The sequence below is a fragment of the Panthera tigris genome, chromosome D4, assembly GCF_018350195.1.
Source record: "Panthera tigris isolate Pti1 chromosome D4, P.tigris_Pti1_mat1.1, whole genome shotgun sequence".
NCBI classification, from domain to species: Eukaryota; Metazoa; Chordata; class Mammalia; order Carnivora; family Felidae; genus Panthera; species Panthera tigris.
The window spans coordinates 91,595,470-91,620,653 of NC_056672.1; the positions used below are offsets into that span (position 1 = coordinate 91,595,470).

General features: G+C 63.3%; 3 protein-coding genes and 1 long non-coding RNA gene across 5 annotated transcripts; 2 read left to right on the forward strand and 2 right to left on the reverse strand.

The window, feature by feature from the left end:
- Nucleotides 1-1,006: 1,006 nt before the first annotated feature.
- CD4H9orf116 (chromosome D4 C9orf116 homolog) lies at nt 1,007-6,278 on the reverse strand. 2 transcript variants are annotated; one of them, XM_042964864.1, is made up of 4 exons: nt 5,739-6,278; nt 4,837-4,915; nt 2,201-2,392; nt 1,007-1,442 (listed from the first exon to the last, which is right to left on the reverse strand). In XM_042964864.1, exons 1-3 carry the CDS (start codon nt 5,894-5,896, stop codon nt 2,204-2,206), a joined length of 426 nt encoding a protein of 141 aa, XP_042820798.1. In that variant the 5' UTR covers nt 5,897-6,278; the 3' UTR covers nt 1,007-1,442; nt 2,201-2,203. The 2 variants fall into 2 exon arrangements, with proteins under 2 accessions (XP_042820798.1, XP_042820797.1); XM_042964863.1 differs by lacking the exon at nt 1,007-1,442 and having other exon boundaries at nt 1,970-2,392; nt 5,739-6,271.
- Nucleotides 6,279-6,580: 302 nt separating this feature from the next.
- Nucleotides 6,581-9,459, forward strand: MRPS2 (mitochondrial ribosomal protein S2). Its single transcript, XM_042964862.1, has 4 exons — nt 6,581-6,635; nt 6,881-7,006; nt 7,661-7,790; nt 8,367-9,459. Exons 1-4 carry the CDS (start codon nt 6,596-6,598, stop codon nt 9,007-9,009), a joined length of 939 nt encoding a protein of 312 aa, XP_042820796.1. The 5' UTR covers nt 6,581-6,595; the 3' UTR covers nt 9,010-9,459.
- A 307-nt stretch (nt 9,460-9,766) lies between these two features.
- Nucleotides 9,767-13,396, forward strand: LOC122233261. The gene is made up of 3 exons (XR_006210802.1): nt 9,767-9,874; nt 11,430-12,163; nt 13,031-13,396. It is a non-coding gene; the product is annotated as an uncharacterized LOC122233261 (long non-coding RNA).
- Nucleotides 13,310-16,898, reverse strand: LOC122233260 (predicted GPI-anchored protein 58). Its single transcript, XM_042965117.1, has 2 exons — nt 16,856-16,898; nt 13,310-13,759 (listed from the first exon to the last, which is right to left on the reverse strand). Exons 1-2 carry the CDS (start codon nt 16,892-16,894, stop codon nt 13,310-13,312), a joined length of 489 nt encoding a protein of 162 aa, XP_042821051.1. The 5' UTR covers nt 16,895-16,898.
- Between the last annotated feature and the right edge of the window lie 8,286 nt (nt 16,899-25,184).

Here is a 25,184-nt window from a genome sequence, read left to right on the forward strand (position 1 = left end):
CCCTTCACCCCACCCGGCAGCCAAGCGGCGGGGGCCTAGTGACGCCCCGGTTCTCTGCGTCGCGTCTCGTGGTGGAAGGAAACAGCCCGACCCGGCCAGGCCTCCTCGTGGGTCAAGACAGGCTTTCCTGACGTCACAGTCAGGAAACACAGAGATGCCGTGCTGGCCTCTTCCCTAACTGTTCTGACGCGGAGTGAGGACTTTGAGAGACGTCAGGATCGCGGCCAGGGAGGGACGGGGTCCTTCCCGTGATTCGGGCACCCGGCCCCCGCGCGTCCCCGCGGCCTTCCGTGAGACCGTCCACCTAAACGCTCTGCGTCTGCCCTCAACACATGAAGATTCCTGGTGGAAGACGTGCCAAAAGAGAAGTTTATAGGCACCGGAGTCCCCGTAAGACTTGTGTGCAGCGTCGGGGCCAGGGCTGCGGGGTCCCCTGCCCGCGGCCACGCCTCCCCAGACACACCCAAGGCGGGCTCCGCGTCGGGCAGGCCTGGGACTCGCCCCAGGTGATGACGTCAAGGTCCTCCGAGAACCCAAGCCAGCAGACAGGGGTGCGCCAGGACGAGGACGCCGGGAGCCTGAGCTGGAGACGCTCCCGCTCTCGCGGGAAGACGGGCATATATGTTCTATCAAAGTTATTTCTGGTTTCCATCTTCCCAGACATTCATTCTGCTTACAATGCACGTAGAGTGTAGCTTTACCTCACTAGCATCTCTGACAGAGCAGTTTATCGGCCGTGACGCGTCGAAGCACCCAGCACCTGTTAGGATGCCCAGGTCTGGCGATGTCGGCTCCCCTGGCACCCCCAGCCGGCCGCAGGGGCGGCCTCTCCGAGCGTGGCACTCACCAGCTCCGACCAGGAGGAAAAACGGCTATCTTGCCAGCTAACTTTGCCCTTCCCCGGAGTCCCCAACCTGCTTTTCATAGCTGCCGAGGCAGGAGTTCATTCTTTTCGGGGAGTTTAGAAACTTGGTTAAAAAGGCATTCTTTGTCTTGTGTTTATTTCAACAGAGGCTCAGCACAGAAGCGTCCCCAGGATTTGGGTATTTTTTAGTGAAGGGTCGTGGAAAGTAATTTTTGGCCCGATGCCTGGAGAGCCCACTGGTTTTGTGGCTCAGAAAGATAACGCACAGACCCTGGCTTCAGGCTCAGCTTTGCATCTTTTTATTAAGAATATCGACTTTCTCTGGAAACCATTTCCGTTCCAAATGGGACATTAAGCCTGTGGCCAAAATGTCTACTTCTGTGTATTAATAATCAAAAGGTTTGAATGAAGAAATAACCAGTCATGGCGTTTCATTCCTTCCCACTCTGACGGGACCACGATTTTTGTAAAGGAGATAGCATCCGTGGAACGTAACCGTGGCCTCTGTCTAGAGCGAGTGCCTTCTGGATTTCCCATGATGAACACGTCCTGCTCTCGTACCTCAATCGATCGAGGACTGCAGAGAAATCAACGTGCACGCACTGTCATTGCTACCCCACCCAGAAAATGCGTTATTCCCTGCCTGCCGGGATTTTTCTTAACGTTTTACTGAACATTGGAAATGAACACAAAGGGACAAGTCCCACGGACACATCACCCCCTCCAACCGCGAGAGGCGCTGGCCAGGCCCGTTCCACTGATCTGGCCTCCAGGCCCTGCCCCTCTCGGTGGCCGCAGGATGTTCCCGGGGACTCCACGCCGGCCAGCATGCGTCAGGGACAGGGGGCTGTGTTCCTGCCCTTCTTCCCCGCACGGCCCCCGTCCTCCCTCCAGGCAGGGCATCCCACCCTCCCGATTTCCACCAAGGCGCTTTAGAACAGGAAACCCACTCCGGGATCTGTCTGGAGTGTGAAACGGCTGCCGAGAAAGACACGGGGGACAGGGGAGGGGGGTGGGGGTTACCCAGGCCTTCCTCGTGCCAGGCCAAAACTTGGGTCCCAGGACGCCCACGGTCCTGTTCCCTGATTACAGGTGAGTCCAGAATTCAGAATGCTGCGACTTTTTTAATGGAAAGTCAAGCCACTAACATCCTTCCCAGCTCGGAAGTAAAACGAGCACATAGGACGTTACTGCCCCGTCCGCATGTTTTCCTAATGTAAAGAGCAAACATTGTCAGGGAAAGCAGTGAAGTCTGCACCTTCACGATTGGGCAAATTACGGGAGACGGGGGGCAATGTGTCAGGTCATTGCTGCTGGTGTCAGGGGACCCCTGACCTCTCAATCGCAGATGGAGGGCCTGTTGACGTTGTAGCTGGGGTGGAAGTTGAAGCGGTCGTAGGAGGTGATGTAGTTGTCGGGACCCGTCACAACGCTCTTCTCCACGCAGACGTTGAAAGTATTGTTCCGGAACATCCCACCGGCCGCAAGTTGTCTGGAAAACTTGCCCGAATTTGGGTAAAATACTTTCTGGAAGTGGCAAGGGGACACAAGAATTAATGGGGTGTGCAGCCGGTCGGGCATTTCTGGAAGAAGAGCAAGAATTTGTAAGAAAATGTCGTCTCCGCCCCCAGGAAGCAGCGACGTCAGGGTGGGCAGAATGGCCCAGGCCGTCCCTGTTTACTTTTTTTTTTTTTTTAATAATTTTATTGATTTATTTTGAGAGACAGAGTGTACACGCTCAGGAGGCGAGGGAGTGGGAAAGAATCCCAAGCAGGCTCAGCGCTGAGCCCGACTCGAGGCTCCGTCCTGTGAACCGGGAGATGGCGACCTGAGCCGAGATCGAGAGTCGGACGCGTCAGCGACTGAGCCACCCGGGAGCCCCCAGACCATCCCAATTTATAGGTGACGTCTGGGAACACTTACTAATAGCTCGCTACGCACGGACTGAAGGACCGCTTACGGGCCACCTGGGCGTAGCACAGCCACTGCTGGCCCCAAGCCACCCCAGTTCTGCTCGGACCAACCGTGCCACCAGATACGCATCTGGACCTCTCTGAATGTCAGTTTCCTTTTCTGCAGAGAAGAGCCAAAGTCGACACGCGTGGGTTTCAGCCCTGAGTGCGTACGTGAATCCCCTGTAGAGAGCTGTAACACGCTTCTGATGCCCACGCCCCACCAGTGCAGGGGTGCGGGGGGGCACTGCCTTAGTGGGGTGAGGGTGCGGTGAGGACCACCCCCAGACAAGCCCGAGCTCCCGTGTGCAGGCGCTAGGGTGGTGGGGATCAGTCCAACAGCACAGCATCATCGGGTGACCCTGGGGCGCCCGGGCCTGGGGCTCTCTGCCAGATGGCTCACCCTGGACAGGTGAGCTGTTCTTTAGCTAGCCTCCTGTCAAGATCGCTGGCTGTTGTGTCTCCTTGGCAGGAAGCGGGGACAAAGAGAAATGGCTTCCGTGCATGTTTTTAATAGACTGTCTTTTCTCGGGGCAGAGGCTGTGGGCTCCAGAGAAATTGAGTCAGGAGCGCGGAGTTCCCAGATAGCCATCACGGCCCCCCCCCCCCCCAGGGCACAGACGGCCGCCCTGAGCGTCACTGTGCCACGTTTCTGACAGCTGAGCCGACGTCCACACATCCACGCGTCACTGAAGTCCACAGCGTTCGTTCATCAGCGTTCACTTTTCGTGTTGTACGCTTCAGATACCGTTCCAGTATCGCAGAGGACAGTTTCCTCGCGGTATCATTTTTCTTTTCAATTTTTTTCCAATGTTTATTTTTGAGAGAGAGACAGAGCGTGAACAGGGGAGGGGCAGAGAGAGAGGGAGACACAGGATCCGAAGCGGGCTCCAGGATCCGAGCTGTGATCACAGCGCCGGACGCGGGGCTCGATCTCACAAACCACGAGACCGTGACCTGAGCCGAAGTCGACCCTCAACCGACTGAGCCACCCAGGCGCCCCAAATGTTTATTTATTTTTGAGAGAGAGAGAGAGAGACAGAGTGCGAGCAGGGTGGGGGCAGAGAGAGAGGGAGACACAGAATCCAAAGCAGGCTCCAGGCTCCCAGCTGTCAACACAGAGCCCGACGTGGGGCTCGAACCCATGAATCGGGAGGTCGTGACCTGAGCCAAAGTCGAATACTTCACCGACTGAGCCACCCAGGCGCCCCTCTGGAAACTTTCTAGACACATAATCTCCCAAGAGCTCTATCCCCCATGTAAAACACGTAAATAAGCGATATAACCAGACCTTTTTTTTTTTTTTTTTTTAATTTTTTTTTTTTTTAACCAGACCTTTTAAAATGATGACTATTTTGAAGGAAAAAACCACACTGTCACCCCAAAATGGGTGGCCCTACTGTCCTGGGTATCCAGGGGATGCTTATGCTGGTGCATCTGACCCCTCACCTGGGCCCAGGAGGGACTTCAGGGGAGTTTTAGAAGGCAGTTCTAGACCTCCAGACTGTGAAGTCAACCTCAAAAAGGGGGTGGGGGGGTACCCAAAAGTACACGGATCCCCAGATCCACCAATGTGCCTTGTCCCGTTGCAACCTGTGGTTTTTCGCCGGCACTGCCTCTTAAGGTCACGAGTTCATTAACATCAGGCATTATTACAAAAAGGAGGCAGCCGATCCCTTATTTGCTTCCCAACTCAATGCCTGAAGGTGCCGGGGGGGGGGGGGGGGGGGGGGGGGGGAGGGGGGTCTATGTAAGAGGAGCCAGCCTCTGGGGACGTCTTAAGCCACTCTACGTGCGCTGTTCTCATCTTTAAAACACTTCGTTGCCAAATTCACTTAGTTATTTCTACCCGGCCCTGTTTCAAAAAGATTTGAGGTGCCCCCTCCCCCTTTGTGATGTTGGAACTTGGGGCCCCTCTGGACGGCCCCCCCCATGTGTTGCCCTTTTGAGAAATCCAGGGTTGCAGCCTCCTCCTGGAGATGCCCCCCGCCCCCCACATACACGTGCTTCCCCGCTTACCGGCATCTCGTGCACAGTGGGGGCCCTGCTCCCGTAAGCTTGGTTACTGGTCCTGTACACGGAGACAGGCTCCTTGGTCCTGGCAGATGAGAAACACACTCTATTTTCCGTGCATTTATTCTAATTCTGCCCAAGCCGCGGCCTTAAAACATCTGCTTGATGGAGCTCTGTCGGGAACGCCCCAGGCTGGCAATGCAGCCGTGAGCGTGGGCTCCCTTGGCCCGCAGGTTCACCCTCCCCGCCCCCTCTGCTCACCTCTGCCCTTACTCTCCCCCAAGGCAGGCCAAAGCCCTAAAGGCAACCCTCGCAGGGTCTTGGCACCTGCCGTCACTTCCTGGACAGGCAGGGAGGTCAGGAGCTGCGGCTCAGCTGCCACACCCCCGCTGGGGGGCGGGGGGGGGGGGGGGGTGGGGGTCGTCCACTCCGGGGTCTCTGAGAGAAAACACGCCCAGGGTCTCTGATGCTGACCCTGAGTTGAACTGAGTGGCTGGGTTCGGACATCAGCTCTGTCTCATGCCTCCAGAGCTTGAGCGAGATACCACCTTTCTGCACCCCAGTTGTCTGTCCTGGGACAGGATAACAGCCCCCGGTCCACGGGATGGCAGGGGAGACTAGGTGAGGGAGGGCAGGGGTCTACCAACGGCCCAGGGTTAGCCATGAGCAGCTCAGGCGTGCCGGTGGCGGCGCCTCCCAGCCCGGAGAGGTAGGACTTATCCCGGCCACCCCGGCCCCTCCTGCACTGCCTGCAGGCCCCTCGCTTGTGCTTTCGGAGGACTTTCTCGCCCATTTGGTGGTAACAGCTGGGCGCGGGGCCAGGCCGCGGACTCGTGTGTGCGGGCCTAGTGAGCGGAGCCGCCACCCAGCCCCAGCGCGTGCCCGGTGGCCCCTGACTCCGTCCTCACCCGTAGCCCCGAAACCACTCCGGGTTGTTGAACCTGACCGGCAGATCCCCGTCTATGCGGTAGTAGTCGCTGGTTCTCTTCGCGGGCGCGGGGGCCGCGGCCTCGGGGGCCGGGGGCTCCGCAGCCTCCGCGCACTCTCGAGGGTTCGCCTCGGACATGAGCCTGACCTCGGCGGCGTCGGTGGGAGAGCGCGGGCGTCCGCGCGGCTTCCCGTTGCCAGGCGACGGCCGGGTCACCTGACTGGGCGGTCGGGCCTTAAAGGCGCCGCGCCCACGGCCTTCCCAGCCGTTCCCCTACTGGCCGGGGGACCCCGGGTCTCGGCCTTCACCCGCAGAAGGCCCGCTTCCAGCTCCACACGCCGTTTTACCGCGTGCCTGGGTGTCCCCGGCCCCGGACGTCAGGCCCCGCCCCCTCCGCCCCGTACCCGGCCTCTAAATGCAGACTCCAGATGCGCCTAATCTTATGGGAGTCCCCCTGGGAGACGACGGGTTGTGTTGGACTGGCCCGAGGTGAGGAGGGCCCCCACCGGGACGGCGGCTCGTGCGGGGTGCAGGGGGCGAACTGGGGGGACAGGGCCGGTTCCCCTACACTCCGTGCTTCCCTACACCCCGCGCTCGCCCCGACCCCGCCGGGCCGCTCCATCCTCCCGTGTCCGTGGCGTCCGGGCGGGCGGCGGGCCGAAGTCGGGCCCGGGGCTCACGCGTCGCTGGCCTGCGCGGCCGGACCCCGAGCCGAGCGGCGGGGAGCGCAGAGGCACCTCCGGGCCGGCAGGCGGCGCTGCGGCCGGGGCGCTGGCGGCGGCGGCGGAAGGAGCGCCGCTCCCAGGGCTCGTCCCTGCCCCGTCCGCCCTCCGCGCCATGGCGCCCGCCGCGTCCGTGTCCCGCCTGCTCGGCGCGGGTGAGCGTGCGCGGGGGCCGGGGGGTGCGGAGCACAGGGCGCGGGCGGGACCCCCGGGGACGCGGCGGGACGGGTCCGGGCCGGAGGGCACGGGCAGGGGCGCGGGGTGCGGGCGGGGGGTGGGGACGGGGGGCGGCGCGACGCCTCCCAGGCCTGCGGGTCACGCAGCGCCCGCCGCGCGGGGACCCAGGCCCCCGCAGGGACAGCAGCCGGGCGCGCGCGCCACCAGCCTGCTCTCTCCCCAGGTGTCTGCGCCGGGCCGCTGCGGCCGCGTCTGCTCCAGAGCGCCACCCCGGGGCGGGCCCGGCCGAGCGGCAGGACCCTGGCCAGCGCTGCGACCCCCGCCGTCAGGGAGCCCGAAGGCAGCATCGGTAAGGTCGGCTCCTCTGCGAGCCTAGGGTGTTGAGGGGACCGCGCCTGGCCTCCCCCGTTTGGGGTTGAAATCGTCTGCCACGAGGAGTTCTGAGTGCCCTGCCATTAGGTGTGAAGGCCCGGAGGGGTGCGGACCCAGGAAGGAAGGGGCAGCCTGCCTCCGTCTCCTGCCCCCGGCAGCCCCGTGTGCTGGGTGCACCCGCACGTGCACTTTCAGTGGCCTGAGCTCGTGCCTCGCTGCCCTGCCCTATCATCCGCTCTCATCTGAGGATGGGGCTAAGGCCACTGTCCTCCCCGGGTGGGGGGAGGGAGAGCGAATGGTGGCCCATGTGGCTTGGCCCCTTGGGAGGTGCCCTCTGGACCGCTGAGCCCTCCCTGGACGCCTGATCGGGACCTTCCTCTGGTGACTGGGAGGCACGCCCAGGACCGGCCTGGGCCCCTCCCCTTTCTGGGTATAGACTTGACCAGGGTTACCCAGGAGCAAAGCCGGGGTCAGAGCCTGGCTGCAGCCCCAATCTCCTGGAAGGGACCCCGTGACCTCCGGCACTTTGGTCAGCTGGAATTACCGGCCCTCCCCCTCCGGCCATGTTGCCTCCCTTCCGGTTGGGAGCAGGGGGGCCGCAAGCCACAGCACCCTCTCCTCCCCACCCCAGATCTCAACGACAGGATCCTCAACGAGCCCCTCAAGCACTCTGACTTCTTCAACGTCAAGGAGTTGTTTTCCGTGAGAAGTCTCTTCGATGCCCGGGTGCACCTGGGGCACAAAGCAGGCTGTCGGCACAGGTGACAGACACGGGGGCCCGGTGTGATGGTGCCTGAGGGGCCCGGGGACCCTCCTGCCTCGGGATCCTTGGAGTCCAAGGCCCTTTTTGCACTGGCGCGTTTCGTCCTCTTCCAGACGGGGCCACTGAGCCCCGGGGAGGAGCAGGGGTTGATTCTCAGACTCCGCTTTGGCCCCCATGCTGGACTGTGTGCTCAGGGGCACAGGGTGGAGGCTGGCGAGGGAGGCAGCGGTGGCGCATTCACACGTTCAGATGTGTGTGCGGCGTTCCTTCCGGTGGCATCCCCACGTGATGGCGTGTGGGTGCGGGGAGACCTGCCCGAGGCTTGCTGTAGCCCAGGCCTGTCCTGGTCACCCCGAACCCCACCCCACCCCCACTGCCTCCCGGCCATCACTCGCCAGACAGGGGCCCCCACTGCCGTCGTGGTTGCGGGTTGCAGACTGCGCCGTCCCCGGGGATGGTTGCCCCAGAGGGTCCTCCACGGAGGGCCCTGGCGGGTGGTGGGCGTTCAGACCAGAAGGCGCCCAATTGGCCACGTGGACTTTGCTCACCCTTGCCTTTGTGGGGTCTCCGGCAGGTTTATGGAGCCGTACATTTTTGGGAGTCGCCTGGACCAGGACATCATTGACCTGGAACAGACGGCCGCGCACCTGCGGCTGGCGTTGAATTTCACGGCCCACGTGGCCTATCGCAAGGGCGTCATCTTGTTTGTGGGCCGCAACAGGCAGTTCTCACACCTGATCGAGACCACGGCCCGGGACTGCGGCGAATACGCCCACACCCGCTACTTCAAGGGCGGCCTGCTGACCAACGCCCCGCTCCTCTTGGGACCCAAGGTCCGCCTGCCAGACCTCATCATCTTCCTGCACACGCTCAACAACGTCTTTGAGCCCCACGTGGCTGTGAGAGACGCAGCCAAGATGCAGATCCCCACCGTGGGCATCGTGGACACCAACTGCAACCCGTGTCTCATCACCTACCCCGTCCCCGGCAACGACGACTCTCCCCCGTCCGTCCACCTCTTCTGCAGGCTCTTCCAGACGATCATCAACCGGGCCAAGCAGAAGCGGAGGCATATGGAGGCCCTGTATCGACTGCAGGGCCAGGAGGGGCCGGGGGCCCGGGGCGGGGGGCCGGCTCACCCGCCCTCCCTGGGAGCATATCCCGGCGACAGGTCCTCTCCCTTGCCCGAGGAGAGCGGCAGCCACGCCTGTCCCTGAGCCAGGAGCCCCTTGCCTTCCCCGGCCGCGGTCCTTAGCGGGTCCTGCGGCTCTTGACCCCGACTTGACCTCTTGACCCTGCTGCTAGTAACGGCTCCTGGCAGCCGCCCCCGCCCCGCCCGGGGCTCCACTCGAGACCCGTGGGTCCCAGCGGGTGCACAGAGGGCCAGCAGCCAGCAGTCCGGAAGACACGCTCGTCCTGGAGTCCGGAAAGCCTCGCTTACACCCTAAATTCAGTCCCTTGTGTGTCGGGGAGGCCCTCCCACCGAGTCGCCCTTCATCGTCTCCCAGACTGTGCCGAGGTTGGGCTGCGTCCTCCACGGTTTCTGGGGCTGTTCTGGAACCGGAGGCCGCAGGGCCAGCCACCTAGAGCATCCCATCCGGGAGGGGGCGGGCCGGGCAAAGCAGACAGCAGGATCCCAACGGAAATAAAGCTTTCACTTGGACGGATGCGGCTTTGGGGCCTGTGGGTTGCACGGTGCGGTTTATGTGCCTCTGCTCACCAGCGTGGCGTCCGTCAGACCGCCGTGGGCTCCACGGAGCTCACGGTACTCTCAAGCTTCACGTGGATGTGAGGGGTGGAGAGGGCTCAGCCCCTGGGGACCCACCCATCAGGCCGCCCCGCGGCGCACACGCTCTCGTGTACATGGACACCTGCCCGCCTGTGCTAGCCCGCGTCGCGCAGAAACACACGAGGGCAAGAAGAGGGGGCCCGGTGTCCACCCGGCCTCTTCCAGGGTTGGGGCAGGGGTGCGTGGTGGAGGTCCCTGCTGTTTTCCGTTTTCCACGCTTCGTGATTTACAAGGTGCGGGGAACGGGGCGCCCGCTTGCCCACCTGAAGTACGAAAATGCAATTTATGGGAAGGTAAGTGCAGGGGTCCCCCCGGGGCTTCCACCAGCAAGTACTTCCTACTGAGTTCTGACAGAAGTGCTTGGTCCCCTCCCCCCCATCCCTTGGAGCTCCAGAGAGGCCAGCTGTGGGGACACAAGACCCTCAAAAGTGAGCACCATATAGAACTATGCGGTGAACAGGGCCTTCCTGGGGCCTGTGTGGGGCCCCTGTGAGGCCTGCCGGTGGCAGAGAGCCCATGCCAGCCTCCAGAAACAGGCCACGGGGGGGTGGGGTGCAGCTTGGGTCGGCGCAGGACCGTGAGGGACACGGGAGGCGGCATTGGCCCCTTTTCTGTCCCGGGTTTAGGGGCTGAATGGAGGGCACTGGTCGCCACCCCGCCGTGCCATGGGAACTGCGCCAACGGCCTGCCTGGCCCTGCCATCCTCTGTCCCCTGAGGGTCCCCTGGAACCTGTACAGTGAGGACCAACAGGGCTACCAGGAGTTGGGTTTTGGTTTTGGTTTTTGATTTTTTGGACTGTTTATTTTTGGGGGAGAGCGCGAGCAGAGGAGGGGCAGAGAGGGGGGGGGGGGCAGAGGGTCCGAAGCAGGTTCCACGCTGCCAGCACAGAGGCCGACCTGGGGCTCGAACCCACAAACCACGAGATCATGACCCGAGCCGAAGCTGGACGCTCAACCGACTGAGCCACCCAGGTGCCCCCTGGGGTAACAGGAGTTATGACTGGCCACTGCAATGCTCCCCGTACTGGGAGTGCTGGGGGGTACAGGGCAGGCAGGGTGCCCCCTCCTGAGTGGATGCCTCAGGGGACACGCAGACCCAAATCATCAGGGCACCTTCAGGGCAATGAGGACCCAAAGAAAAGGCTCGGGCTTCTAGGACAGCAGGGGTGGGGGATTGAGGGCCGCTTCTAAACTGACATAAAGGTGACCCTGGCAGGAGGGCACCTCCACGTTTGCCACCCTGGAGACGAACCCCAAGAGAGCCCAGGAGCGGCCAAAGGAGACAGTGTACTCGAGGCCGAGAGAGCTGGGGGACCGGCTCCTGAGTCAGGAGAGGAGGGGTCGCCCCCAGCCCTTCCCCCCTGCCGCTGCGGTGGCTGACATGCCCACCGGACCTGACACGGGGCCATGCCCCGACCAGCGGGGGTCTCGAGGGAGCTGACCACGGGGACCAGAGCAAAGGCCTGGGAGAGCCGGGCTCAGGGTGGGTTTGGGACCAAGGTGAGGGTAAGTGCCATGCCACCAGTGAGGGCCAGGAGCTCGGGGTGAGTGTGGGTACGGAGGGGGCTCCACAACCAGGCCCGGAGGCGGCCACGGAAGGCCACCTGCCCAGAAGCCAACCAGGTGACTCCCCATGGTCCCGCCCACGGCTTGCGCCTTGAGGGGCCATAGTCCCCACCCAAGGAGTCTGGGCTCCTCCCTACCCTCACCCCCACCGTCCAGTCCCAGACTTGGCCAGGTGGGAGTCACCCTTCACGTGTTTGTAAGATTAGCGAAGCCACTTCAGGACGTGGACAGGATTATTTTTACACTGTATTTTGAACTGTCCCTCCTTTGTCCAAAACCTAGCCCAGTTGTGAAAATGATACAGCCCTGCCCCTGGATGAGACCCAGAGGGTGTGGACGGCCAGTGCAGACACCCTGAGGCAGCTGGGGGACCCAGGGCAGTGCTCTCTCCTATGTCCCCGTCTCCCTGCGCACCTTCCAAAGGAACGCCACCACCCCAGAGGCCCGGGACCTGCCGCTCAGAAAGGGTGAGCACGGCCCTCGCACAGCACAGCGGCTCCCCGCCCCCTCCTGGCACCTTTTTGAGCCTCAGGTGTCTCGTGGGAACCCTGGGTGTCAGGAGGACCACCCCACATGGGGTCGTGTCCCACTGTTGGGACAAGTCCCCCACCCTGTGCCCGGCCCGTGGAGGGGGTTGCCTGGGGCTGCCGTGCTTCCTCTCTGCCTCCGGCCTGGGTGTCCCGTGCCTGGGGCGAAGCTGTTCTCGCCCTCGATTCCATACGGGGGACCCATCCTGGGGGTGGCCAGGGAGGGGTCCCCGACCCCCTCGGATGTCTGTAAGGTGCTGGCTGGGCTTCGTTCACTCAACAAGTGGGCACGGAGCCCCTTCTAGACGTTTCGCATACCCCAGACCAGACTCTACCCTCCTGGGCTTCCGTTCTCGTCCAGAAGTCAGCCAGTAACCCTAGACATCATAGCAGGTACGGTAGATGTGATGCCCTCACGGCCTCCTCTAGATACGGATGCATCCTTCCTTATTCTGACGAGGACGGCGGACCCCAGGACCAACTGAAAAAGTGAGCGGACTTGGGAGCTGATGGGAGGACCCCGTCTCCAAGGTGGGGGACATCTGGGGTGGGGGCGCTGGGCAGAGCCGTGGCTCCCACACGAGCTGTGATTCCTGCTGGAGGGCCGAGGGGTGGGGGCCTCTCCTGCAGGAGGAAAGGAGTCAGACAGCCGTGGCTGGGGTCCTGGGCCCTGGGGAGTAGAAGAGAGGCCGGGGGCTGAGGTTGGCCCCTGAGAGAGTGGGTCCCCCCCACAGCCCACCCCAGCCCTTCCTGCCCGGCCCCGACCCGGGGTCCCACACGGAGGTGTGGGGGCCACCTGCTCAGCCATCGACCTCACACGTCAGTCCCCTGAGTCCAGCTGCCTGGACTGAGAATAGTGTTCCTGAGAATAGTGTCTGTGGGGAGAGGAGACCCCCAGGCGCCTCGAAGGCAGTACGGCAGCCATGGGTGCAGGAGCTGGGGACGAGGGGCCATGAGAGCCCACGCAGGCTGGGCGGGAGGACGGGGCCTGTTCCCTCCTCCTCACACACTTACGCAGCACCTACTGCATGCGGCCAGGGCAGGGACAGGGCAGACACGGCAGCCCTCCGCCGTCCTGGAGTTTACGCCGTAGCCAGGAGGCCCCCGGACAGACAGAGGGGAGGGGCAGGCCTCCCTGAGGAAGGCAGGGGTGCCCACACCGTCGATGGAGGGCTCCCTCCCGTGAGGACGGCCAGGCCCCCGCCTCCTGACCGGACCTGCCCCTGCCTGGACGGCCAGTGGGGGTGGGGGGGGTGCTCAGGTGGGCCTGGCCTCTGGATGGAGGACCCGCAGGGGGCCGTGCGGAAGGAAAGGCCGGGCCGCTGACTCTGCTGCCTGCCCCCCCCCTCCCTCCAGTGCCATCTCCCCCATTCTGGGCACCTGGCTGGACCCGTACTCGGAGGACTTCTGTCAGCCCCCAGACCGGTCTGCGTCCCATCTGGAAGCAGCAGGGGGTGAAGGCAGAACGTTGAAGACGGCCGGGCAGGGCTATGATGCGTCCGGGCCGGCTGCCGGTCGCTGTCTTTGCAGAGCAAACTCAGGAGATCGGCAGGAAGCTGGTCAGCGGGGACGCCTACTCCCTCTTCTCGACTGAGGGGCAGGTGCATGAAACCACCAGCGTGGGCCAGTGTGGGCTCAGGACGAGGGCGGCCACCGAGGGGTTTCCAGATCCAGGGACTGGAGATGGCCAGGAAAGTCATCCTGTCCAGATGCCACCCAGGCCGCCCCCAAAGCCCTCGTTCTCCAGACTCGGCCTGAGGAGCCGGAGTCCACGGAGGCCGAGCTGAGGGCCGGAAGGCTGGCGGTGGACGCATATGGGCGTGTGGGGCCGGGCGCTGCTGGGCCAGGCAGAGAGGAGCCCCCAGAGGCTGGTGTGGGACCAGGAGCGAAGACCGGCCTCTGAGCACCCAGTGGGGGACCGCGGTCCGGAAGAGGTCCAGGTGTGGGTTCCTGGGCAAGAGCTTCTGGAAAAGGCAGCAGGATATTCCTTTCTTCGGAAACGCCTGTCTGGAAGGCAGGCATGTTGATCTCCTCTTGCGTCGTCTCCGGAGCGAGCGGCGGTTCCGGCCCCGGATCCTCTCCGATCTGAAGATGGAGATTCAGCTGCAGAAGCAGCAACGGAACTGAAGCCGCATCCAGAGCCGGCGGCATTTCCATCAGGAGCAGGAGTCCCTCCTCCAGACCAGGAGCCGCCTGCACCCAGCGGCGCCCGCCTTCTGCTGCGGCTCCAGGAGAACCCGAGCCAGGGCCCCACCCGCTGGGAACGTAGACCCGACCTCTGCGCTCGATCTTGCAGAAGACCTGGAGCCAGCTGGGCACCCAGCAGCCCTGCAGGGAGAGCCTGCCCCTGCCCCCCTCCGTCCCTGCCCCTGCAAGATCCTGGAGCCAGCTGGGCACCCAGCAGCCCTGCAGGGAGAGCCTGCCCCTGCCCCCCTCCATCCCTGCCCCTGCAAGATCCTGGAGCCAGCTGGGCACCCAGCAGCCCTGCAGGGAGAGCCTGCCCCTGCCCCCCTCCGTCCCTGCCCCTGCAAGATCCTGGAGCCAGCTGGGCACCCAGCAGCCCTCAGGGGAGCTCCAGCTGTAGAACTACCCTCAGTGCCAATGCCTGATACACATTTTCAGCCCGATGCCCCACCAAACACTCCTTCCTCTCCCCTGTTATGGTTTCTGTTTTGTGTTTGTTTTGTCTATTTTTGTCTTATGCTGTTTTCTACTTTAGACTTTAAATAAAATCACTTCTTTTAAATTGTGCAATTCCTGAGCACTGAGTCCACTCACAACACTGTGCAAACACCACAGAATATCGTTGCAGAATATCTCAGTCCCCAAGGGACACCATGTACCCGGAGCCCTCACTCCCCGTTCATCCCCTCACCCAGAACCCGGGAAGCCCTAATCTGCTTTCTCTCCCTGTTCCATTCCTTACCCTGGATGCTTCCTATAAGTGGAATCTCACAACAGGTGCCTTGTCTTGAATGAAATAACATTTTTGCTATTTGAAAGGGAAATTCCCCTATGGATTAAAGATTAGATGTAAAACTGGGTCCCTTTTAGTAAAAATGGGGACAATCTTGGAGACCCCTTTTTGTGCTGTGACACCACAGCCTGACGCCAGCTGGGACACGGCTGGTCCTCCCGTGGCCCAAACAGAAACCGGGAGATGCAGAAGGCTGGACGGTCACACTGCAGCGGAGAGAGCATCCCTCACAACCCAGGGCCAGAAAAGTTCACAGGCCTCTGGACCAAACAATGCACCAAAGCCAGTGCGTTCCCCGGGATGGAGGCCAGACCCATCCCAGTCCAACGGGAGGCGACCCCCATGGGAACAGGCATCAGAGATGCAGGGTGTCCTGGGGTGGGACTCTGGCAAGTGAGACCCGAGGGAGGCAGCGCTGGTGGCCTTCAGACGGGCAGGTTTCTGGTCTGGGGACCAGCAGCCCAGGTGACAATGTGAGGAAGCAGAGGCCCCAGGCAATCCCCAGCGAGAAGTCCTCGTCCTGCAGGGGACCAGCTAGCCCAGTACTGGGAGAGCCCACAGAGCCCCGGTTGGCCTTTCCCTAGCCCCATGTGGGGCCCCAGGCAGGTTGGTCAGCTCTGCTCCCCTGAGTTCAGGGGGAGCCCTCAGCAGGTGGTGGGGTCCCCCAGGAAGAGGGATCCTGAACCCCACGATGCCAAGATGCAGGCCCGCGGGTAGGACAATCCAAAGTCAAGGAGATGGGCTTCCTGACCCAGCTCGTCTTACTTGTGACCCAGGTTGTGCTATTAGCCTCGGTGTCCCCATCTGTGACATGGGGACGTAACGGGCCTTCTAGATGGGTTGGCACATTCCCTGAGAGATGAGGTGGAATCATGGCCTGGTGCCTGGAGGACATAAAGGGCCACCTGGAAGGCTGTCCCAGAGTCCCCCAGGGCACAGGATTCCAGAAGCCCGTCCTTGGCCCCTGCCTGCTCTCCCCCTTCTGAGAACACTCAGCGTTGTTTGCAGAGGAGGTAGACATGATCCAGGAGGTCAGCAGGGCCCATGTGGAGGAAGGTCAGCGCTGGAGGGACAGACGGACGTGTCCCGTGCCCCCTTCCAGGGCCCGAGCTGTGACACCCTCTGACCTGACCTGGTGTGGACCCTGCTTCTGTGGTTTCACTCCCTCCCTCCTTCCTTCCCTCCTTCCCTAATGCAGCCGGCGATCTCAGGTGCCTGCTGTGTGCTGAGCACCGTGACCTCATCGGTGAGCATGACCCAACGGGGTCCCCCACGTGGCATCTTCCTTTTCAGGGTCTGAATGTTCCTGGCCGTGTCCCCTCTGGCGAGTCTGGGAGGGAGGCCTCTGCTCACGTTCCCGACAAGGAAGCACGAGTCCAGAAGGTCCAGACGACCTGCCCCAAGTGCCAGCATGTGGAGCCTGGACAGAGGGTGGTCCCTGAGCAGAGGAGGACTTGGACCCACGCAGCCCGGAGGAGGAGGGGGAGCACCGTGGCGGCCTGGCGCTCAAGTCCGCTGGGAGACGGTGTCCTACCTGTACCGGCCCTATCCCCAGGGCATTCGGGGTACCTGCGCTCCCAGGTGGCAGGCTGGCCCCGGCGGGCAGGAGAGGAGGCGCCCCTGGGGCAGGACAGAGCCCTCAGGCAGAGAGGAGGGTCGCAGGTGCTCCCCCAGGGGCAGGTGGACTCGGGCGCCCTGAGGGGGCGTCACGGGGACAGCTGTGCCTTGGCAGCCCCAGTGCCCCAAATCCAAGCACAAGACCTAAGAGCCTCTGCCCCACCCCCCAGAGCAGAAACCGCTTCTGTCCTTGTTCCTGTGTGGATGCGTCCCTGCCTGCCCTCAGCACCCTGTCTGCTCCCCGCTGTGTGCACGCACCTGGATCCCAAAAGCGAGCCCCGGACCCCACCCAGGGGCTCTGGGCCACAGCCAGCAAGGGGGAGCGTCGTCCCCATGGCCCTCCTCACCCTAAGAAGACACGTAAGCCATATTCACCAAGGTTTTTAACCATCGTACACACTCACACACACACACACACACACACATAGAGCGAAGGGTGGGGGCCCTGGAGGACCCGCACACGTATGTCTCCGGCACCTCCCGCCGCCCCTGTGCTTTTGTGGGTTTGCTCTGGTTCTCTCGGACCCTCCTCCCGGCTCCCTTGAAGGCGTCAGGTCTCTGCCCGAGTCCCTGGGTCACCCACCCACCTCTCCTATTAGGAAGACGTGCAAATGCACAGCCTGCATTTCCTCCCATCTTCCTCTCTCCTCCTAGACTTGGGTCATCAGATTTGGGAGTCGAGAACACCCCTTGTGTCTTCCCTCACCTGTCCTTCCACTCAGCGCTTCCCAGGCCGTCCCCAAGGCTGTCCTCGAGCTGGATTCGTCTCCTGAGAGGTGGGGATCAGCGGACAGAGGGCAGACGGTGCCGGTGGGGGCAGGAGAGGGCCGTGGTCCACAGGCTGAGTGCCGGCTTGTCTGCCAGGGTCCCCAGGATGGGTGAGCCCCACAGGTTCTAGTCTTTCTTACCGGGAGGCATCCTTATCCTGAACGGGCACCAGGGAACCTGAGTGAAGAGACCACTTTGCTTTGACACGAGGGGCAGAGTGGCAAGGGCTGCAGAGGACGTTGGCCTTGGATGGGGAAAGCGAGGCCGGCCACGCACTGCTGTCCCGTTCAGGTCCCCTCTGTCACCTGAGTGCACCTGCAGCCAGAGGGGCTGGTTCCCCTCAGGCTGGCCGCGTCCCCCTGGAGCCCCCGGTCCCTCCTCTCTGCCTGAGGACTCTCTCCCGGAGACCGGAGCCCGTCAAACCTGTCTCTGGGGACCTCTGCTTCCTCACGTTTTCACCTGGGCTGCCAGTCCCCAGACCAGAAACCTGCCCGTCTGAAGAGACCACCGCTGCCTCCCTCGGGTCTCACTTGCCCGAGTCCCTCCCCGGGACGCCCCGCATCTCTGACGCCTGCTCCCATGGGGGCCGCCTCCCTTGGACTGGGACGGGTCTGGTCTCCATCCCGGGGAAAGCACTGGCTTTGGTGCAAAATTTGGCCCAGAGGCCTGTGAACCGTTCTGACCCTGGGTTGTGAGGGATGTTCTCCCCTCTATTGTGTGACGATCCGGCCTTCTGCATCTCTGGGTTTCTCATTGGGCCACGGGAGGACCGACCGTGTCCTGGCTGGCGTCAGCCTGTGGCGTCACAGCACGCACAGGGGTCTCTCTCTCTGACACGTGCCCTCTTTTGCTAACACAGCCTCTTGTATCCTCGTGACATCCCGTCCCCTCGCCGGTGGAAGGCCCGTGTGACCGGTTCTGAGGGAGAGAATATAACGATGGGTGTCGCTTCCAAGCTGGTTCATGAAAGCCTGTGGTTTCTCCGGGTTCCTTTTCTCCCGGGTCCGTTCTCTGTCTCTGTGTCAGTGTGTGTGTCTGTGTGTGTGTCTCTGTCTGACGAAGCAAGAGCAGGTAATATGAGCTGCCCCAGGAGGCCCAGTGCCAAGAACCTGCAGAGGCTCCGGGCTGAGACACAGAAGTCCTGAGACCCCCGGTCCCGGCCGAATCCTGCCAAGAGCACGTGCCCGGTCGCGGTCTTGGAGGCGGACCCTGCCCCAGTCGAGCCTCCGCTGAGGCTGCAGCCCTGGCCTCCGGGGTGACCGTGGGGCTGAGGCTCCCAGCCGAGCCGAGCCGGGAGACTGGTACAGAAAGTGTGAGGCGGTCCAAGTAAGGTGAATGTGTCCCCCAGCACACACAACAGTCCATCCTCCAGGCTGGGGCCGGGGCCCGCCCTCCTCCCTCCCGAGCTCTCTCCGGCCACACTGGCTCCTCCTCAGCTCCTCTCCAGACAAACCCTCTGTGCAGCTTTGCTCGTCCCCGCAGCACACTGCTTGCAGACGTGTGTGGGACTGGCTCCTCTTGTCCTTCTGGGTCCCAGCATCAGGGCCACCCTGGAGGCCTGTGAGCCCCCTGCCCACCCAGGGTCCCCTGGCCGCCCTCCCTCACCCTGCTTCATTTCCCGACAGTGTTGGTCTTTCCTTTCACACGGATTCGCTCTTGTGCTTTGACCCACCTCCCCCTCTGGGCTGTGAGCTCCTGGAGGGCTGGGACCTCGCGGGACCTTTGACTCCGGCCCCCGGGCCCAACACAGCCCCTGCTCAGGGTGAGAGGCACAGGGGCTGAATGCGCCCAGAGAGGATCTCAGAGTCCCTACCTGCCTCTGAGCAGCTCACGCTGTGGACATGCAGACTAATAGTAAGAGGTACATGTTGGGTTGGGGGCAGGGGACGCCCAGCTTGACCCCTGAGCGTCCCTTCTCGCTCCAGAGGCTTCAGTGAGCGCAGTGGACACAGCCTGCCCCCTGGTGGTCAGCACCGGCATGACAGCCCCAGGCAGGGAAACCGGAAAACAAAACACACACGTTTGTTTGGGTGTAGTCAAGGCAGCAGCCCTCCCTGGCCCTAGAGGGGCACAGGGGCAGGACCTGCGGGCTCCAGGGGCGATGTGAGGACTTCAGAAGCCTCCCTTGTCCCCCGTTCCACCTCTCCCGTCCTGGTGCCCCGTTCATTCCTAAGGCTTCCTCACCCCAGCCAAGGCACTGCCTCTGGAAGCCCTTCCTAATGAGGCCCCGGGGCTCTGACAAGGAGGGTCTTGATCTCAGTCCCCACACCAGGGTCCGCTGCTTGGCCACGTGCTGCAAACCCAAGTCCTCGGTCCTCCAAGCCCCCAGGCTGCCCTCTGCTCAGAAGGACCTTGAGGGAGTAGGAAGCATTTTCCCAGGAGGGGAGAACACAGGGCCAGGAATGAAGATCCCAGGACACAGAGTCGTCTATGAGCCTGTGGGACACTTGGGACACTGTCTACACAGCCCAGTTTAGGAGGAGGAAGCTGAGTCCTTCTGTGCTGTAGCCCCGTCCACACTTCCTAGCTCCAGGGTCCCAGCGTGGTACACACAGGACCCCAGACCCCGTCTTCCCTAGTTCCTGCCAATCCTTCTGGACACCTTGGACACCCCCTGACCTCAGCCTGCACGTGTCCCTCCTTATGCTGTGGGTCCCGGGCTATTGCCAGGAATCCTGATGTCCCTGCCCCATGGCCCCACTGCCTCCAGCCGTTCTCTTCTTTCCCCCGTATTACCCACCCCCTCCCAGTGTGGACTCCCCTCTGATCTCCAGTTGGACAGTCAGAATGTGTGTGTGTGTGCACGCGCCTTTCTGGAGATGCCCAGAGGTCACAGCCTCACAAGGACGGGGTGGACAGGGACCCCCGAGCATCTCAGGGGCTCTCATTCCCAGGGGGATCACCATGGGGGGGGGAGGGGGTAGAGGCTGGCCTAGGACTGGAGACAAGCCCTGCTCCTTGGACTCTACACACCTCACTTGTCCTGGGCCAGTCCTTGCCTCTCCTCAGGGTCCCTCTGTCCCTGGGGGTCAGACTGGCAAGTGCATCAGTGTGGCCAGGGCCCAGGCTCACCCCTGGTGTAGGGGGAGGGGAGGTGCCCCGGGTACACAGGCCTCCCTCCCCAGGGCCGGCTGGGTCGTGGGGTGGCCAGGTGTGCCCAGGGACCTGCACCCAGCACCTGTAGATGATCCAGACGGTCCGGTGATGTGCATGAGTCCAACCGCTCCCCACCTGGCTGGTCCCCCATGTTCCAACTCCGCCAGCTGCTCTGGGAACCGAACCTCTCCTCGACCCCAGAACCATGCCCGCCCCTGCCAGGCAGGCCTCAGGGTGCGAGGCCAGGTGGGTTGGACATCTGGGGACACGATGGCCAGTGACTACACCCATCCCACCCAGCTGGCCTGGACCGCAGACTCCACCCCAGGGTCCGGGTGCATGGACCCTGGGGCATGGCTGGGCCAGGGCTCCTGGGGGCAGCAGTGGAGGCCGATTCAGGGCACGGAGAAGTCGGTCTGCCCCTTGCCCTTCTCCTTTCCTCCTTCCGCCTTGTCTTCCTGGCAGGACGTTGGACAGAGGTCCAGCCTGTGCCTGGCTGCAGCCCCGTGAGCAGTCAGAGGGTGGCAAGCTGCCCGGGGAGGCCGGGGGCCACCTCCAGGATGACCAAGCGTCAGGGGGCTACTGTAACTGGCCATCCCTCGGGCACTCAGTGATTTCAGCCCTTTGTATACATGAGCCATGACCCTGGGACCGGGTCCCGGCCCCTTCTTCACCCCACAAGGCCCGCATCCTCCCCAGCGGAGGCCCTGTCGGTGGCCGGCTCTCCCTGCAGCCCCAAGAACTCCAGCTGCTCCAGAGGCTCTACATCTTTCCCGGCTGGAGCCCGAGCAGCCATCAGGGGCCTGAATCCGGGCCCTGGAGCCCCTCAGGGAGGACAGGTGAGACCGGGCAGGAGCCAGGAGAGGGCCGAGTAGAGGCTCCTTGAGGTCATGGCCTCCTGCTCAGCCCAGACCCAAGTGTGTGCTGATCTCTAGGGCACCTGGACCCCAGCTGCCGGGCAGGCTCGGGGACAGAGACCACAATGTGGCTCCTGGTAGCTCACAGGTGTCCCTGTGCCCTGTAGCTACACCTGTCCTACCAGCTGGACTCCCTCCTGCTCGGCCAGCAATATCTGTGGCCGAAAGGAACAGGCCACCGTCAAGGTCTGGGAAGAATGAGTGGCCAGGCAGAAGGGGAAGGCTCGCCCTCGGCTCGGGGGGTCCCTGCCGGGCCGGCGGGGGCTCCGGAGGTGGTATTCCAGCGCTCTGCTGACCAGCCCTGTGCCCAGAAACACCTGCCTCCCTTCTCTGGGCCTCACTCTCCTGCTCTGTGAAATGGGTGATGCAGGGCGATCACTCCCATGGCAGGAACAAGGCAGGTACCGGTGATGGATGGAGCACCCGTACAGGGCCCGGCTCGCAGACCGCAGTGGGGAAGGGGAGAGGGGACGCCAGTGAGGCCCCGCCCCCAAAGCCATCCAGCCTTTCCATCCAGCCACCAGGGCCTGGCATGGCCCTAGGTACAGTGGCCGACCAGACTCCGGACACAGGTCACTGTGGCCTCTTTCTCAGCAGTGGGGACCCGGGGGCGGGGACACCCAGGGTGCAGGGGTGCTCGGGGCAGCTCCTCCCTTGGAGGGAAAGAGAACAATGGAGACGTTCTCTGGGGTCCCCCCAGGCCAGGAGAAATGGGAGGAGTGCTCCCCCAGCCCAGAGAGCTCTTCCCCGTGACTGTTTCCCTGGCGATGGTAGGGGGTCAGCGGGTTATACTGGCTGTGACTCTGCACTTGAATGTGTGAGCCCCGAACTCACCATATACACTGAGAGGCGGTTTCACTGAAAACTCGGCAGGAAGTTAGTTCGGCAGCTTGTGAGTCTCAGTTTGGAGCCCTGTCCTTCCCAGAGACCTCAGGGCCTGGACTGTCCTCCCGGCCCCCCCCCCCCAGAGACCCCAGGGTGCAGGCTGTCCTCCAGGTCCCCCCAGGAACCCCAGGTCCCAGGATGTCCTCCCAGTCCCTCCCGGAGACTCCAGGGCCTGGGCTGTCCTCCCGGTCCCTCCTGGAGACCCCAATGCCCTGGCTAACCTCCCGGTACTCCTAGGGACCCCAGGGACTGGACTGTCTTTCCGGTCCCCCGCAGAGACCCCAGGGCTCAAGCTGTCCTCCCAGTCTCTCCCGGAGACCCCAGGGCCCAGGCTGTCCTCCCGGTCCCTTCCGGAGACCCCAGGGCCCAGGCTGTCCTTCCAGTCCCCCCCAGAGAACCCAGGGCCCGGGCTGTACTCCCGGGCCTTCCCAGAGACATCGGGCTTCAGCTCAGCCTCAGCCGCCACATGCCCCGGGGCAGCCTTGGGCCCTCACGAGCTCTGTCTCTCAGGGTCCGCAAGCACAGCTCCTCACTGCCCCTGTCCCCCCAGCCGGCGGGCGACACCGCATCACCGGTGCCGGCCTGGACGTGACGATCAGCAGCTTGGACGAGAGCATCCGTCGAGCTGGCAGGGGGCACGTCCCTTGGTCCCCTCTCCGAGACCTCTCCGGGTACAGACCTCACTTGAACAACGCCTCTGACAGGAGACCATCTCTGGACCTGCCGGGGAATCCAGCCCCGGGAGGAGGCGACGACCTGCTCTGCTCTACAGAGGAGGAGACTGAGGCAACATCATCCTCCCAGGCCGGTGCCTGGGAATCCACGCTTGCCTGGGGGCAGATACCAAGCCCGCGAGCTCCCTCCACATCTAGGATGCCGTGGCTCTGACGACACTGCCTGGTCAGGTCCCCTGCACCTGGCAAGCTGCGGTGACCCCTGACTCCTTACCCGACATCCGGTGCCCCGAGTGAACTGGGCCAGATGCCCTCCCCGGGGTGTTCCCCTCCCCCCTCCCCTAGTGTTTTCCTCCCCCAGGGAGCCCACCATCCCTGCCCCTCGAGCCCCCTGCTCCCACCGCCCCGCTCCATGGCTCCCATCCAGAACACCCTCATCTCTAAGGCTGGCTTCAGAGGTCACCTCCTCGGGGTCCTGCCAAAGCCCAGGCTTCGGGTCAGAGCGACCCGGGCTCACACCCACAGCGGGGCCACGTCAGAGTCCTGTGACACGCAAGCTCTATGCCAGCTTCTGGGACCTCGGTGCTCTTTTTGCAGATGGGGTCGGCGGCTCCCACCTCCGCTGGGTGTGTGGGGGATGAAAGCAGGGAGGTGAAGGTTTCCGAAGTGGGGGAGCTTGTGGGGGGAGGGGGCTCTCGGGAAGGCGGGGGGCGGGGATGGGGAGGAGGGAAAGGCGGCCTGACCTCCCCCCTTAGACTGGTGTCCACCTCCCCCTCCTCCTGGCTCAGCCACGCGCCCGCATGAACAGTGGAGTGGAGTGTGGGGGCCAGGTCAGCAGGGTGGGGGTGTGTCTCGTTTCCCTCTTGCCCCCGTGTCTCCATACCCGCTGCGTCCAGCCGCCCTGCCTGGGTGGAGTGGCCGTGGGCCCAGGCCTAAGAGGATATGAGGGTCACTGAGCGGGCGTCGGAGATCGGATACGTGCGGCCCCGGGTGTCGTGGGCTCCTGCCGCGAGGTGGTCCCGTGCGCGCAGTCCCGTGGTCCCGGTGCACCTGCCCAGGCTCCACCTGCCTCGACCTTTGGTGGGAGCGCCTCCCCGCCCCCGAGGCTCCTGCGCCACATCCTGCCCAAAGGTGGGAGCCAGGGGCCACTCTAGCCGGACTGGTGAAGCCCCTCCTCCAAGCGCTCATGGAACAGTCAGGAAACTGAGGCCAGGAGAGGCAGGGACTGGCCGGGGACCCAGCAGGTGAGCAGAGCCTAGAGGGGCTGGGGGAGGTTTCGGGTCCTAGGCCAGGGCTTCACTTTCCCAGGGGGTTTTCGAGGGAATGAGAGCCTCTAAGATCCTGGAGGACCACTGAACCCATCCCGTGTGGGGTCCTTTCCTCTGGGCATCCCCGAGTGGGCACAGGTCCACGCAGTTGCATGGAAACGCGGTCCCCCGCCCCCCAGTAACTAACCACCCGCGTGGGGGTCAAAGGATGAGTGGACCCTGGAGGTGACAGGGGTTGGGGGAGACAAGAGGTGTGGGGCGGGGACCTTGTCTCCAGGGAACATGCACATGAGGGGAGCCACGCCAGGCCGATGGCCAGGGGATCCCCAAGATGCCCCCGTGTGTATCACAAGCACCCCCTTTCTAGAGAAGCACCCCACTCAGCTCCCGTGGTTGGAGACCTTCGAATGCGCGACGTGTTCTCATGCTGTGTCCTGATACATCGAGGCTGTGGTCTCAGGAAAGCCCACAGGGAGAGCCTTTTCCCACCTGCAGACGGTGGGTCAGGTCTCACCCCTGAAGGCTCTGGTCATGTGCTCAGAGGACGCAAAGGTGACACCGGGAGGCCCAGGACTGGCCGGTCTAGCCTGACACGGCCCTGATCCGACTGGTGAGTCGCACGAGCCTCCCTGTGTCTGTGAGTGTGTGTGAGGCTGTGTGTGTTTGTAAGGATGGGACGTGGGGGGGAAGCCACCAGAGCAGGAGCAGGCTGATGGGAGGATCATGTCCACACCCCAGGTCAAGGGTGACAGGGAGGGACAGGGCGAGTTGTGTAGAGCTACAGGACACAGGGACACATTCTGGTGTCCGTCCCCGAGCCCGGCCGGAAGCTGGGGTCCAGGTGCCCTAGGGGTCGGCACACACCTGGGTCTGTGCTGAGCAGGAGGCCATGACCTCAAGGAGACTCCACTCGGCCCTCTCCTGTGTTCCGTGCCAGGCGCACCCCTTCCTCATCCTTCCACGGCCACGTGTGCCCACGAGCCTCTTGGGATAGCAGGCACGGGACGTGTCTACAGGTGGCTCCCTGATGGCGCCCCTACAAGTAGATGCCACAAGGACCTCACTGTGCAGACGGGGAGACCAGGGGGCCCCGGGAGGCACGGGGTCTGTGCAGGGTCCCAGCACAGGTCAGGAGGAAATCCCAGGTCTGAACCCAGCTCTGTGGCCCCAAAGCCATGGCACCGGCCGCACCAGGCCTCGCGGGGACGTGTCTGGGCTGTGTTGGTGTCACTGTAGGGACAGGGCATGGAGTGGAGGGGAGCCCTTTGCAGACTGGGAGGGGCTCTTGTAGGAGCAGGAAGCCGGGTA

Bases quoted from the DNA above. Each gene is read 5' to 3' on its own strand.
- MRPS2 (XM_042964862.1), top strand. From the start codon at position 6,596: ATGGCGCCCGCCGCGTCCGTGTCCCGCCTGCTCGGCGCGG. The intron at 6,636-6,880 runs GTGAGCGTGCGC...CTCTCTCCCCAG, and splicing joins GTCCCGCCTGCTCGGCGCGG to GTGTCTGCGCCGGGCCGCTG. The intron at 7,007-7,660 runs GTAAGGTCGGCT...TCCCCACCCCAG, and splicing joins GGAGCCCGAAGGCAGCATCG to ATCTCAACGACAGGATCCTC.
- LOC122233260 (XM_042965117.1), bottom strand. From the start codon at position 16,894: ATGCAGGCTGTGCATTTGCACGTCTTCCTAATAGGAGAG. The intron at 13,760-16,855 runs GTGGGTGGGTGA...CTCCATCTTCAG, and splicing joins ACGTCTTCCTAATAGGAGAG to ATCGGAGAGGATCCGGGGCC.
- CD4H9orf116 (XM_042964864.1), bottom strand. From the start codon at position 5,896: ATGTCCGAGGCGAACCCTCGAGAGTGCGCGGAGGCTGCGGAGCCCCCG. The intron at 4,916-5,738 runs GTGAGGACGGAG...CTCATCTGCCAG, and splicing joins GAGTGGTTTCGGGGCTACGG to GACCAAGGAGCCTGTCTCCG. The intron at 2,393-4,836 runs GTAAGCGGGGAA...TGCCACTTCCAG, and splicing joins CCACTGTGCACGAGATGCCG to AAAGTATTTTACCCAAATTC.